The following is a 12,972-nucleotide window of genomic DNA, read 5'->3' as shown; positions in this document are numbered from 1 at the left end:
AAATAAAAAACATTTAAATTTAAACATATCAACAAAGAGGCAAGAAAACTATGTATGTAAAAAAAAAAAAAAAAAAGGTCCGGAGTTTATTTGACATTAAAATAAAAAATAGATATAAAAATGTTTTTAATATTTAATATTTTATATATTTTTCTTTAAGTATTTCATTGGTTTAATATTTGTTGATAATTTTCTTAAAAACATCTAAAGCTGATCAGCCTGGTGAAGGTCCAGGTGAAGACCATGAACACTGCATTCCTCACCTGGTTACCATAGCAGCCGACTGTCAAACAATAGTATGAGAATAAAAACTATCCTGTTGTCAGCCAGTTAAGATTCAACTGCTCATCAGAAATATTTCATCTTGCAGTGTGGCATGGCAGAATGCCATGCCACTGCATTTCCTAAATAGCCCAGTCCAATTATTAAATTCAAAAATTGTTTAAAATATAATTTTTATTACTCTTATGTAATTTTCTGATCTTCTGGGTCTTTTTAAAGGCTTAAAAAATTCTCTTTGTATAATAGTTCTAAAGAATGAGTTTCACTTTTGAAATGTTGAAGTATTTCATGTTATTCTATTTTATAAGTCAAAGCTTTAAAACTGAGGAACAAACGGAAACCCGGCAGCCTTTAGTTTGTGGTTTGAAATATTTAATGTGTAACTCGTTGCAGTTGGACTTGGTGTCGCCGTTCAGAACATCCGTCCAGCGGATCGGATCAGCAGGATGGGACGAGGCCCGACGGACTGAAGTGAGTCCAGCAGATATCTGCGAATTGTCCGCTCTCCACGGAAACGCTCGCTGATACCTGGTTCCCATGACAACAGACTGATGACTTTCAGTTCCTGCCCTGCTGAAGCAGGATGTAAAAGTCGTGGCGGTGAGATGACCCTGCTGTTTTTATTGGCTTGTTTTGTTCCCAACATGAAGAGTTCGCCGTTCTTCTCACGGAGCCGATAACGGAGCAGCAGAACAAACTAAGAGAAAATAAAGCAGGAAGCTGAAGAGGAACTAACAGAAGTTCAGGCTGAAGCTGTTCCTGGTCTCAACCTGAGAGACGACAGAAACATCTGGAATCCTGATCAGCACTAAAACACAACATCACACAGGAAACATGTTCCACACAGACTAAGAGTCTGACTGCAAATCGGCCAGACCACTGCAGACCCGATCGATCACTGCAGACCCGATCGACCACTGCAGACCCGATCGATCGATCACTGCTGACCCGATCGACCACTGCAGACCCGATCGATCACTGCCGATCCGATCGATCACTGCAGACCCGATCGACCACTGCAGACCCGATCGATCGATCACTGCTGACCCGATCGACCACTGCAGACCCGATCGATCACTGCCGATCCGATCGATCACTGCAGACCCGATCGACCACTGCAGACCCGATCGATCACTGCCGATCCGATTGATCACTGCAGACCCGATCGATCGATCACTGCTGACCCGATCGACCACTGCAGACCCGATTGATCACTGCCGATCCGATCGACCACTGCAGACCCGATCGATCACTGCTGACCCGATCGACCACTGCAGACCCGATCGATCACTGCAGACCCGATCGATCACTGCTGATCCGATCGACCACTGCAGACCCGATCGATCACTGCCGATCCGATTGATCACTGCCAATCCGATCGACCACTGCAGACCCGATCGATCACTGCTGACCCGATCGACCACTGCAGACCCGATCGATCACTGCCGATCCGATCGACCACTGCAGACCCGATCGATCACTGCAGACCCGATCGATCACTGCCGATCCGATCGACCACTGCAGACCCGATCGATCACTGCTGACCCGATCGACCACTGCAGACCCGATCGATCACTGCCGATCCGATTGATCACTGCAGACCCGATCGATCGATCACTGCTGACCCGATCGACCACTGCAGACCCGATCGATCACTGCCAATCCGATCGACCACTGCAGACCCGATCGATCACTGCTGACCCGATCGACCACTGCAGACCCGATCGATCACTGCAGACCCGATCGATCACTGCTGATCCGATCGACCACTGCAGACCCGATCGATCACTGCCGATCCGATTGATCACTGCAGACCCGATCAATCGATCACTGCTGACCCGATCGACCACTGCAGACCCGATCGATCACTGCCGATCCGATCGACCTCTGCAGACCCGATCGATCACTGCAGACCCGATCGACCACTGCAGACCCGATCGATCGATCACTGCCGACCCAATTGATCACTGCCGACCCGATCGACCACTGCAGACCCGATCGATCACTGCAGACCCGATCGATCACTACAGACCCGATCGATCACTACAGACCCGATCGATCACTGCAGACCTGATCGATCACTACAGACCCGATCGATCACTACAGACCCGATTGTCTCTGATCAACATTAGATTTTATTCAGAGGTTAGAATCAGCTGACCCGGTTCAGTCCAATCAGATCCTGGAACTCAGCAGCTGTGTCCTGCCTGTTTCCATGGAGACAGTTTACCATAAACTGAGAGGAAGTGCTGTTTGCTGTGAGGCGTTCGCTGACCTCCTCGGAGCGTGGGGCGTTCAGAGTAATCAAACAATGATGAAGAGCTTCCTGTTTACTCTTCATCTCCTCGGACTCTGCAGGTTCTGAGTCAGGCTCTGCTTTGGTTCTGGCCGGATCGGGTCAGACAGCGGCGTGGCTCAGAGCTGCTCCTTCAGGGACAGTGGGTCAGAACCAGAACTCATCTACTTCCTAAGTCACAAACATGAGATCCATCTTTCATGTGATAACATTGTTGTTTTCCGAACGGTTCCGGTCCAGAACCTCCGGGTCCAACCGGAGCCTGGTCAGGGACAGAACCATGATAAGAAGTCCAGAAATAACCTGGTTCTGATTAAACTGGACTCTGATTCCTGGAACGGGTCGGAGCGGGTTCAGCAGCTGGTCACCAGCAGCCGTTTCCTGGCCTGGTTCTGGTTCTACTGGACTGTGAAGCTGAAGGCGGCCCAGTAAAGGTAATTTTATTTATGTAGCACATTTTCAGCAACAAGGCGATTCAAAGTGTTTTACAGGAACTGAAAGGAAATTCAGACAAAATAACAAACCAAAGGAAAGAACAAAATAAGAAAAAGCTAATAATGTTGATCCAACATTATTACAATGTTGAAACCCAGATTGGTTCTACTGGACTGCGGCCACAGCCTAGTAGAACCAGTCTGGGTTTCATTCTGAATTCTGATTGGCTGAGACCCAGAAAACCAACCAGGAAGAACCTCCAGCATGTTGCTGCACTCCCTCGTCCGTCTGTTCCAGTTGTGCTAACAGGAGTTAGTAAATAAAACTTTAGGACTTTTAAAATGACAACAAACTTCCTAAAGCAGATATTATTTATCAGAAATTAACACTGTTTTTTCAGAAGGTCATGTGACATTATCGTTTTAAACTAGTTTTATTTATCTGGACAGAGGGAAGAACGGCTGCTGACCCTCACCTCGTCATCCAGCCTCTGGAAAAACAGGAATGAAACAAAACAGTGTTTCTATGGTTTTACTTTTTATGGCTGTTGGAATAAAACCTTTTACTCTGAAAACCGATGACAACTTTCCTCCAAAAGAACGAGTGGAAATCCTGTTAGATTCAGAGCTACAAATGATCAACTTTTACCGCCATGTTGAAGCTTTAACGGCTTTGACCAGACTTTCTAAACAAACGGACTGAAGTCGGGTTAAAGCGGACCGAAGACCGAACTGGTCTGGTGGGAATGATGCATCCTAACAGCGTCATAGAGACGTACAGCCTTATTTTGTAAGGTTCCTCCCCTGGTCGGATACCGCCCTGGGCAGAGAGCCATGTTGCTCATATAAGAAACCAGCAGCAGGTCTGGGTCAGAGGTCACCTCCAGGTTGTTTCTTCAGTCTTGCTCTGGTTGTTGTGTTTTTCCGGACCAGAGTGCTGGTGTTCCGGTCCGGTCCGGTCCGGGTCTGCAGAGAGAGATCTGATGCAGCAGGAACCAGCTGGCTGATGGAGGGGGGTAATGACTTCCAGCTGCCTGGAGCCGAGTGGGGGACGTTTGATTTCTGCACAGGCACGACCCCACCTGAACACTGCAGTCAGACCTCCCGACCCGGTTCTGAGGTTCTGTGAGTCCGGAGCAGCAGGAAGCAGGAACCAGCAGCAGCTCCAGCCGGACCGTTTGGACCGGTTCTGCTCAGAGAGAATCATCTGTCACGCTGAACCCGAGGACTGACACAGACTGGGTCACTTTGGTTTCACGGTGGTTTGGGTTTCTTGTGGTTCTGAACGATCTGGATCTGTTGGTTCTGTGTTCCATTAGCGGCAGATCATTTTGGGTTTTCTGTTTGTTTTCCTTCTCGTCTCTCTGGTTCTGCTTGTTTTCATCAGTTTTCCTCTGTGTTGCTCTTCCTCCTTCCAGGATTTGTTGGTGATTTATTGGACCCGGTCTGTGGTTCTGCTCGGCCCGGCTGCGCTCTGACTCTGTACGTCCTAAGCCCGGTTCGGTGTCGTCGTGGTGTTAATTTGGTCTTGGTGGTTTTGGGTTTCTGCTGTTTGCTTTCAGGGCGGGGCTGAGGTTTGGACCGGAGGAAACATCCAGAACATTTTCCTGACCCGACCCGTTTCACCCTGAGGATGATGAAACTCAGCTGCGTTCAGAGCGCCTCTGCAGCTCGGACGTTTCTCCACCTGAAGCTCCGCCTCCACCGCGGCGGCGCAGGAGAACCCAAATAAACAGGCAGCAGCTGAGTGGAAACAGCCGGCCGGGCCAGGTACGCTCAGCTCCCTCTGCTAGCTGGTTTACATTAGCCTCCTCCACAGCGCCGCAGGATAAATACGGAGCCATTTCTGTTTAAACACAGGTAGCCTGAACTGGACCGCCGTCCTGGAACCAATGCAGGGCAACTGGGAACACTGGGAACCACCATGACGCCCCGAAACAAACTGAGGAGAAAAGAAATAAAAACTAATGTTTGGAGAAGTTTAGAACACCTGGAAAGCTTTATGAACACCTGAACGTCACCTGAAACCAGAATCGTAGTTTGTGATTTGTTGGTAAATGTGTGAACTTTGATCCCTCCTGAGGTTTGTCAGTCTCATCTTCCTCCTCTGCTCCTCTTCCTCAGCCGTAGCTCCTCCCCTTTCTCAGATGTTTCCTCCCCAGCTGAAGTCGGCTGAATTTGTGGCGACTGTTCCGTGGAGCCTCAGATTCCTGACCCGCTTTCGGCCGCCACACATTCCCAAACATCCCAAACATTCCCCAGCATTCCTGGTGGCCATGATGGATGAGCGCCACGCCGGGTGAAGCTGATGTTCAGAACCCAGCTGCAGACCCACTTCCTCTTCCTCTGAGGAAGGAAGTCAGATTCTGGGTTTCTGGTTCTGGTCGGGCCCAGAACTTCATGACGTTTCTTCTTCTTCTGGCCTCTGCTGCAACCTTTGACCTGGAAACCAGAGAACCTCCTGGCTGTAGCAGAACCAGGTCCGGTTTGCCTGCAGGCCGTCCAGGTGAGGGGGCGGAGCCTAAGGGATCAGGAGGTCAGATGGCCTGAAGCAGAACCAGGTTGGTTCTGATCAGTGATGGTTCTGCAGATCTCCTCTCTGGTTCTGAACCCGTGCTGCTGAGTTCTAATGTTAGATCACCAGACAGAACCTTCAGGTTCTGGTTCAGACCCGCTGACTCTCAGTTCTGATCCTACAGGTGGAACAGATGCATTCTGGGTAACTTCAGCCATTCAGGGTTCTGGTCTAGTCAGATGCTGGTGGATCATGCTGGACCCAATTGGACCTGCAACAGAACCCGATCTGAGCTCCATCTTACTGAAGAACAGCCCCCATTTTCTGGTTCTGGACCCACCGGTTCTGGACCTGGTTCTGCTGTTTAATAGAGAAAATTCCAGTCAGAACCGAACTGTTCTGGCAGTGGGCGTGATCTCATCAGAACCAGGGACCTAAAAGCTGGTTCTGGTCAGGGGCCCAACTACATATTCAGGTGGATGCGGACACATAGATGCCCCCCTCCCCCCTGACAGGAAGGTACGTGGAGGTAAAACTCGCTACATTTACCCCGTTATGGCCGCGTAAGGCGTCCAAGTGGACCGAACACATCATCGGTGCGCCGCCCCCTCCGGTGCAGTGCCCCTATGCTGCATGCCCACTTTTTGCCCCACTGGTTCTGGTTCTATTCTGGTTCTGGTTCAGACTGTGGAGTCTCTGGAGATGATGATGCAAAGAAGGATTCTTCATAGAATCAAGAAAGTTACGGCCAACTCTTGGAAAGTCAGAGGCTTCTTCAGATTCACTGCAGCACAGACTGCTACAGGAGAGCTTTCCTGCCTTCAGCATCTGCAATAAATGTTTGAGCCAAAACATTTAATTTCACTTTGAGATTAATACATTATTTTGAATTTGAATTAAACCTGGCTACCTGGGCTCCGGTCAGAACCGGCTCGGGTCAGAACCCGGTTGGGTCAGAACCAGGGTGGGGGTTCAATGTCATCCTGAGGAAACTTTGTTGTTTTTATTTTGTGTGTTAATTAATAAATATAATAACACCGAAAACAGGAAGCAGCCGGATGCATGACCCGAACCGAGCCGAACCTCCTCGGACTCGGCCCGGTCCAGGTGTGGCTGCAGCCGCCCGGCTCCGGTTTCTCCTCCGGCGTGGGCGGGGTCAGTGATGAAGAGGAGGAGCAGCTGGTCTCGGTTCAGTCTGTCGCAACTTTTTCCTCTCTTTTGTTTCTCAGATTCTGATGTACCTTCGGCAGCTCACCGAACCGGGCCAAAGCGGGTCGAAGGCGGGATAGGAGTGGGTCGGACAGGGAGCGGTTCTCCGCTGTGGATCTGGACTCTGTTTGGATCAGAACCGGATCATGAATCGTTAGAACTGACTTCTCAGAACTTTTTCTGCCGTCTCCATGGAGATGAGAGATTTTCCCGCCATCTAAGCAGTTGATCACGTGCTGATCAGGGATCGATAGCCTCATTGATCGTATTGATCGGGATGGGCGCGCTCCCGTTGCTTTTGGTCGTGCTCTGGATTTGCGAGCACGCCAGGAGCACGTTCCCGATGCGCGCCTCCTACAGCCTGTACTCCGGCGGGCACGCGCACGCGCACGGAGCCCGCGCGGCCAGCAGACACAGGTAAGATGACACGTGCACGGAAACGGTGATGATGATGAAGATGAGGTGAAGCAGGGGTGATGACGTCACTGTGCGCGTGTGTGTTGAAATCTGTTGATTTGAGTTTTAAACCCACCAGAACCAAAATCAGAACCTTTCTGATGGTGGGTGAAACTGAGGGGGGGTTCTGCTTGGAATCTGGTTCTGGTTCCGTCTGCTGAAGCAGTTCTGACAGATGGGCTGCAGGTCCGAGTTCTGGCTGAGAGTCAGACCTTCTGCTGGGTCCGAGAACCAGGAGGTTCTTCCCTCCGTGTGGCGGTTCTGATCCGGAGCAATGATGTCGTTTGGGTTGGGTTCAGGTTCTGATGTCACTCATTCCTGAAACATTATCCCATGGTTCTTCTGGGACTGGGTCGGAACCGCTTCCACTGCTTTCTCTACATAAACACTGAAAGCAAACATGGAGACGTTGGATCCAGATCTCAGAACCCATGCAGAACCAAAAGGTCCTGCTGGACCAACATGGCTCTGGTGGACAGAGAGCCGAACTGGGCCGCCGATTCTGAATGCAAATCAAGTCCAGAACTTCCTCTGGATGACAGAGTTTACTTTTCCTGCTTCAGGTTCTGGTAAAACTGGGTCAGGTCGGATCAGTCATTCCTCTGGAGCCAAATGGGATATTTAGTTTGTAAAATACAAAAAAAATGATTCCATTCAGTTCAACCAGACACTGAAGTGAACTGAAACTGAACTGAACCAAATGTGAACTGAAGTTAAACTGACTGAAACTAACCTGATTCTGTTGAGAGATTTTAGTCTGACCCGATATGCTGGTACCTCCACCTGAACCGAATCGCCAGTCCAGACAGCGCTGATGAAGCTGATGAAGACGAGCAGCTGCTCAGATATGTCAGGAATTTATCAACCCAGGGACAAATAGTCCCCATGTTGTCTGTCAGTGTGAGCAACTCATGAATCCGTATCTGCTCCAGCCGGATCAAACGGTTTCAAACTCAGGAGAAATAAATCAGTGAAATGGTGAAATGAGCCTTTAGTCTGGGACATCCAGAGAAACCATCAACAGGCAGAACAGTCTGCAGACCTGAGACCCGATTAGTCTGAGCCGGTGTTAGTAGGATGGTGAGTTAATGGGACGGTACGATAGGGGGATGCTGGTTTAGTGGGTCGGCGTGTTAGAGGGACGATGTGTTGGGTGGAACGGTGTGTCAATGAGTCGGTGTGGTAGTGGGACGATGTATTAGGCAGACTGTGGTTTAGTGGGTCTGGGCATTAGTTTGACGGTACGTTAGTGGGTCGGTGTCGTAGTGGGACCTTTTATGTTCAGTTGTTTTATTCTGAGCTTCTGTTCATTTGGTCCCAGGCTGTTCTGTAGTTTCAGAAAACTGGTTCAGAATGGAGAACTGAACATCTCCACCACCGTCCTCCAGCCTCCTGGTCTCTATGGAAACAAATGCTGTTGACACGTATGTCTTTCTCAAAACATGTCAACACAGAGACACATTCATCATGACCTGCTGACCTCACCACAGAGCTTCATGTGACATTAAGCTCTCTCAGGAACAACAAGTCTTCTTCTCCAGACCTTAGAGAGCCTCACCAGTCAGAAACCAGTCAGGAACCAGTCAGGAACCAGTCAGAAACCAGTTTGATGTTTTGGATTGGTTGGATGCTGCTGGCGGCTGGATTTGGACCTGAAGGATTTTTTCTTCTTTCCTGGATGTTTTGTTTCTCCTGTTGTACTGAGAGAGCTAAAACTGAACCATAAACTGTGACATTCCAGAACCAGAACCCTTCACTGTGCATCCCAGAACTGGATCAGAACTAGATCCCGCTCTTTAACTATGTGTCTGACTTGAAGGAACTGGTGCGCGTTCGTCCTCACGAAGACGGTGAGCTGCGTGGTGGAGGACGGCGTGGAGACCTATGTGAAGCCCGACTATCACCCATGCAGCTGGGGCAGCGCCCAGTGCAGCCGGGTCGTGGTGTGAGTGACCTCTGACCAATTTCTGACCCGGCCCTCTCGGAACCGACGCACTGAGCCTCCATGTTTGGTGTCTCCGCAGCTACCGGACCTACATGAGGCCCCGCTACAAAGTGGCCTACAAAACCGTGACAGAGATGGAGTGGAAGTGTTGCTATGGTTACAGCGGAGAGGACTGCAGCGTCGGTCCGGCTGGCGGAGCAGGAAGTCACGCGTCCAACGGAGCGGGGACAGGAAATGGTTCTGGAACCGGACAAAATGGAGGTAACAAAGAGTTGGATCTTTGCCACTAGGTGGCGATGTTTCTATTGAGTCTACACAAATAATAAATATTACTGCCAAGTCCCTAAATATTAAAACAAGTAATTTGTTTTTAATATAAGAGACTTTGATTGAATGTCACTAAAACTGACATTTAAAAGGTGAAAATAATGGGGGTCGTCATTTGTAAATTTACAGTCAAACTTTAAAGGGATCCTCGATTAGTTATAAAAATAGACCTTATTTGGGAAATATTCATCTTAGATGTAAAAACAATACAGTAATAATACAGAAGGTTATTTAGTTTTGATAAATTTTAATAAAATATTTTCACAGGAATGTCGCCATGTTGTTCACGCTTGCAATGCATTCTGGGTAAATTACATATAGCGGTCCAACTGCCTGGCTCCTCCAGCCAAAACAGTGATGAGTAACATTATTAGAGCCTTTTTGGGTGCGTTCACACTGCAGCCTGAAGTGACCCAATTCCGATTTTGGAATCAGAATGCCAAAGGCCATTGGAATGGCCTTTGGCAATTCCAATTTTTTTGCCGGGCCGTTCACACTGCCAGTAAAAGCAACCTGTATGCGTTCTGCAGTGTACACGGGCAAACGACCTGAAAGTGTCCCGCATGTGCAGTAGAGGGCGCCATAGCGTCAGAGTTCTCAGTGTTCTGCCAACTGCCATAAAAAGAAGAAGTGCTCAGTGTTTGTGGAAGTAAACATGGAGGCTAACGGTGGAGCTTAGCTTACATATTTGAAGTTGTTGTCCAACCGGAGCAGCATATTAACAACTTAATCCTCATATAGTCTGTCATAGTTGATTTTTCTTCCCACTTGCGTATATCAGGACGCAGAATAGTGAGATTTGTTGAGAATCAGTGACGTTCAGTTCTGATTAATGCGACCTAAATGTTAGGTCGCATTTGAATCGGATATGTATCAGATGTGGGTCACATTCGAAATAGAATCTGACCTGTGCTGTTCACACTGCCATAAAAAGATCGGATACAGGTCACGTTACATCAAAAAAATCGGAATTGAGTCACTTCAGGCTGCAGTGTGAACGCAGCCTTTGATTTGAAGCGGAGCGCATTGAAACCGATCAGAACGTGGAAATAACAAGAGGCGATGAAGAGGAGGAGCAAACAGAGGAAGAGGAAGAGTTGGCCGTAGGAGCTGCTGCCGCTTTCAGGTTCATAATGAAACAATGAATGAGACTCACTTCTGGTCACTGTGCGATCCGGTAAGTGGTTCTGTAGCTCTGAGTCCAGTTAGGCAACAGCTGTTACTGGTGGTGGTTTCACATTCATTGCCGGTGATCCAGATCCGTTAGCATTTCCAGCAGTAATAGCTCCGTTAGCATTTCCAGCAGTAATAGCTCTGTTAGCATTTCCAGCAGTAACGGCTCAGTTAGCATTTCCAGCAGTAATGGCTCCGTTAGCATTTCCAGGAGTAATAGCTCCGTTAGCAGTAATAGCTCCGTTAGCATTTCCAGCAGTAATAGCTCCGTTAGCATTTCCAGCAGTAACGGCTCCGTTAGCATTTCCAGCAGTAATGGCTCCGTTAGCATTTCCAGCAGTAATGGCTCCGTTAGCATTTCCAGGAGTAATAGCTCCGTTAGCATTTCCAGCAGTAACGGCTCCGTTAGCATTTCCAGCATTAATAGCTCCGTTAGCATTCCCAGCAGTAATAGCTCTGTTAGCATTCCCAGCAATAATGGCTCTGTTAGCATTTCCAGCAATAATGGCTCTGTTAGCATTTCCAGCAATAATGGCTCCGTTAGCATTTCCAGCAATAATGGCTCCGTTAGCATTTCCAGCAATAATGGCTCCGTTAGCATTTCCAGCATTAATAGCTCCGTTAGCATTTATTTTTAGCTCGTTAAGGTAACGATCTCCTGTTAGCTTCGTTGGTTCTGCTGATATAAATGGCTCAAAGTGTTGTGGAGAAATGTCCAGGGTCCAGATTAGGTCCTTCATTGTTTTTCTCTCCTTCTCGCACTGCACTCTCCTTTCTTTCATGTGGGAAATTATCCAGATTCGCCTCAATTTTTATTATTATAATTTTTCATTAACAGTCGATAGTGACACCGTGTGGCATGATCTAAAATGACACCAGTCAAACACAATATGATAAACAACTACTGGGGTAAAGTTAGCCTTCCTGTGTTTACTCTGTAGATTTCACTACAGAATGGACCTGATGACGTCATCAACCCATCAAATACAACAAAAGATGTGCATTTTTAAAGTAATTATAAGTTCTGGCTTAACTCATAATTACGCCAGAACTAAAAACAGCAATTTTTTAGGTAGTAGGAAAATTGCAACATATTTAGGCCAACATGTTAACTAATCCTGGATCCTTTTAACAGCAATGATTTGGACTAAATAGCCGTTTATAAGAGGAAGATAAATGAGCTATGGCTAAAATGTTTAGTTAGCAAGCTAAATATTTAGCTTCAATGTAAACATTTGTCTTTCTAAATTGCTAGTAAACAAGCTAAACATGTAGCTTGTTAGTTAAAATATTTTGCTGCAATTCAAATATTTAGCTTCCTAAGAAGTGGACCAGATATTTAATAAGAAGCTAGGGATCATATTAGCAAGCTAAATATTTAGTTTATAAAGAAATATTTGGCTCCAAAATAAATATTTAGTTTACAGTTAGTGTATAATATTTAGTTTTAAATTCTTCTAAATAGTTGTATATTACGTAGTTAGCAAGTTAAATATTTAGTTTGTAGGTAGATATTTAATTCTGAACTGAATGTTTATTTTGTAAGCTAAATATTGAACTTACTAAATATTTAGTCAAATATTTAGCCAGAAATCAAATATTTAACTCATTAATTAAATATTTAATTTGAATTTTAATATTTAGCTTGTTAACTATATTTGTAGTTTGAAGCAAAATATTTTGTTTGCAAACAAATATTTAAATATTTAGTTTGAAACTGTGACATTTATAAATGAATGAAAAAGTAACCCTTATTTCTCTCTTATAAACTAAGTAACAAATTATTGTAGTTAATTTTTGACTGAGTAACTTTACTTACAGGAGGCTCACAGGAAACCTCAGACATGTTATCATATCTCTTTCATTTCGTTCCAGTTGATGCTGTTTGATTTCTCCTGTTGGTGTCTGAACATGAAACCTGAAAGCTGGGGGCGTTCCTTCCCTTCCAGGACGACAGGACCGGGAGGAAATCAGGAAGTTGGAGGAAAAGATCCAGAGGCTGACGGAGAAGCTGCAGGATTTCCAGTCCACCATGAATGAACACCTCCACCATGAACTTGTCAGACCCGGAAAGAACCCAGCAGACGCTGCGCCGCCCGAAATCAAAGAGACGATCCACAGCATTCAGACCAAACTGGACCAGCTGGACAACCGAACCAAGGTGCACAGCAGCAGGGTCCCTCCGCCATCTCCATGTTTCCACTGTGATCTGGATGATTAGTCTTTATAGCTCCTAGTCTTGGAGGTTTGGAAGGTCTTCTTACCATCACCCTAACTGAAGTTCAAATCTCACTTCAGATATTCTCTCCAGGCCTTTTATCAAACTGATGATTTA

The 12,972-nt window shown here is 46.9% G+C and overlaps 1 protein-coding gene across 2 annotated transcripts in view; it reads left to right on the top strand.

Annotated features, from left to right (window-relative positions):
• The first annotated feature begins 6,549 nt into the window (after positions 1-6,549).
• The window catches only part of LOC106909005 (EMILIN-1-A-like), a 26,342-nt gene continuing 19,919 nt past the window's right edge, over positions 6,550-12,972 (top strand). The window contains exons 1-4 of one of the 2 annotated variants that reach the window (XM_088004572.1): positions 6,550-7,153; positions 9,012-9,137; positions 9,217-9,398; positions 12,587-12,798. In XM_088004572.1, coding sequence (XP_087860698.1) covers positions 7,014-7,153; positions 9,012-9,137; positions 9,217-9,398; positions 12,587-12,798 — 660 coding nt within the window. In that variant the 5' untranslated portion in view covers positions 6,550-7,013. The remainder of the gene's footprint in view (positions 7,154-9,011; positions 9,138-9,216; positions 9,399-12,586; positions 12,799-12,972) is intronic. The other variant, XM_088004573.1, reaches the window with a different exon arrangement.

This window comes from Poecilia mexicana, unplaced genomic scaffold, assembly GCF_051168715.1.
Source record: "Poecilia mexicana isolate PSO_F unplaced genomic scaffold, ASM5116871v1 scaffold_3, whole genome shotgun sequence".
In the NCBI taxonomy this organism is placed as follows: Eukaryota; Metazoa; Chordata; class Actinopteri; order Cyprinodontiformes; family Poeciliidae; genus Poecilia; species Poecilia mexicana.
This window is presented reverse-complemented; position numbering and strand designations above follow the sequence as displayed.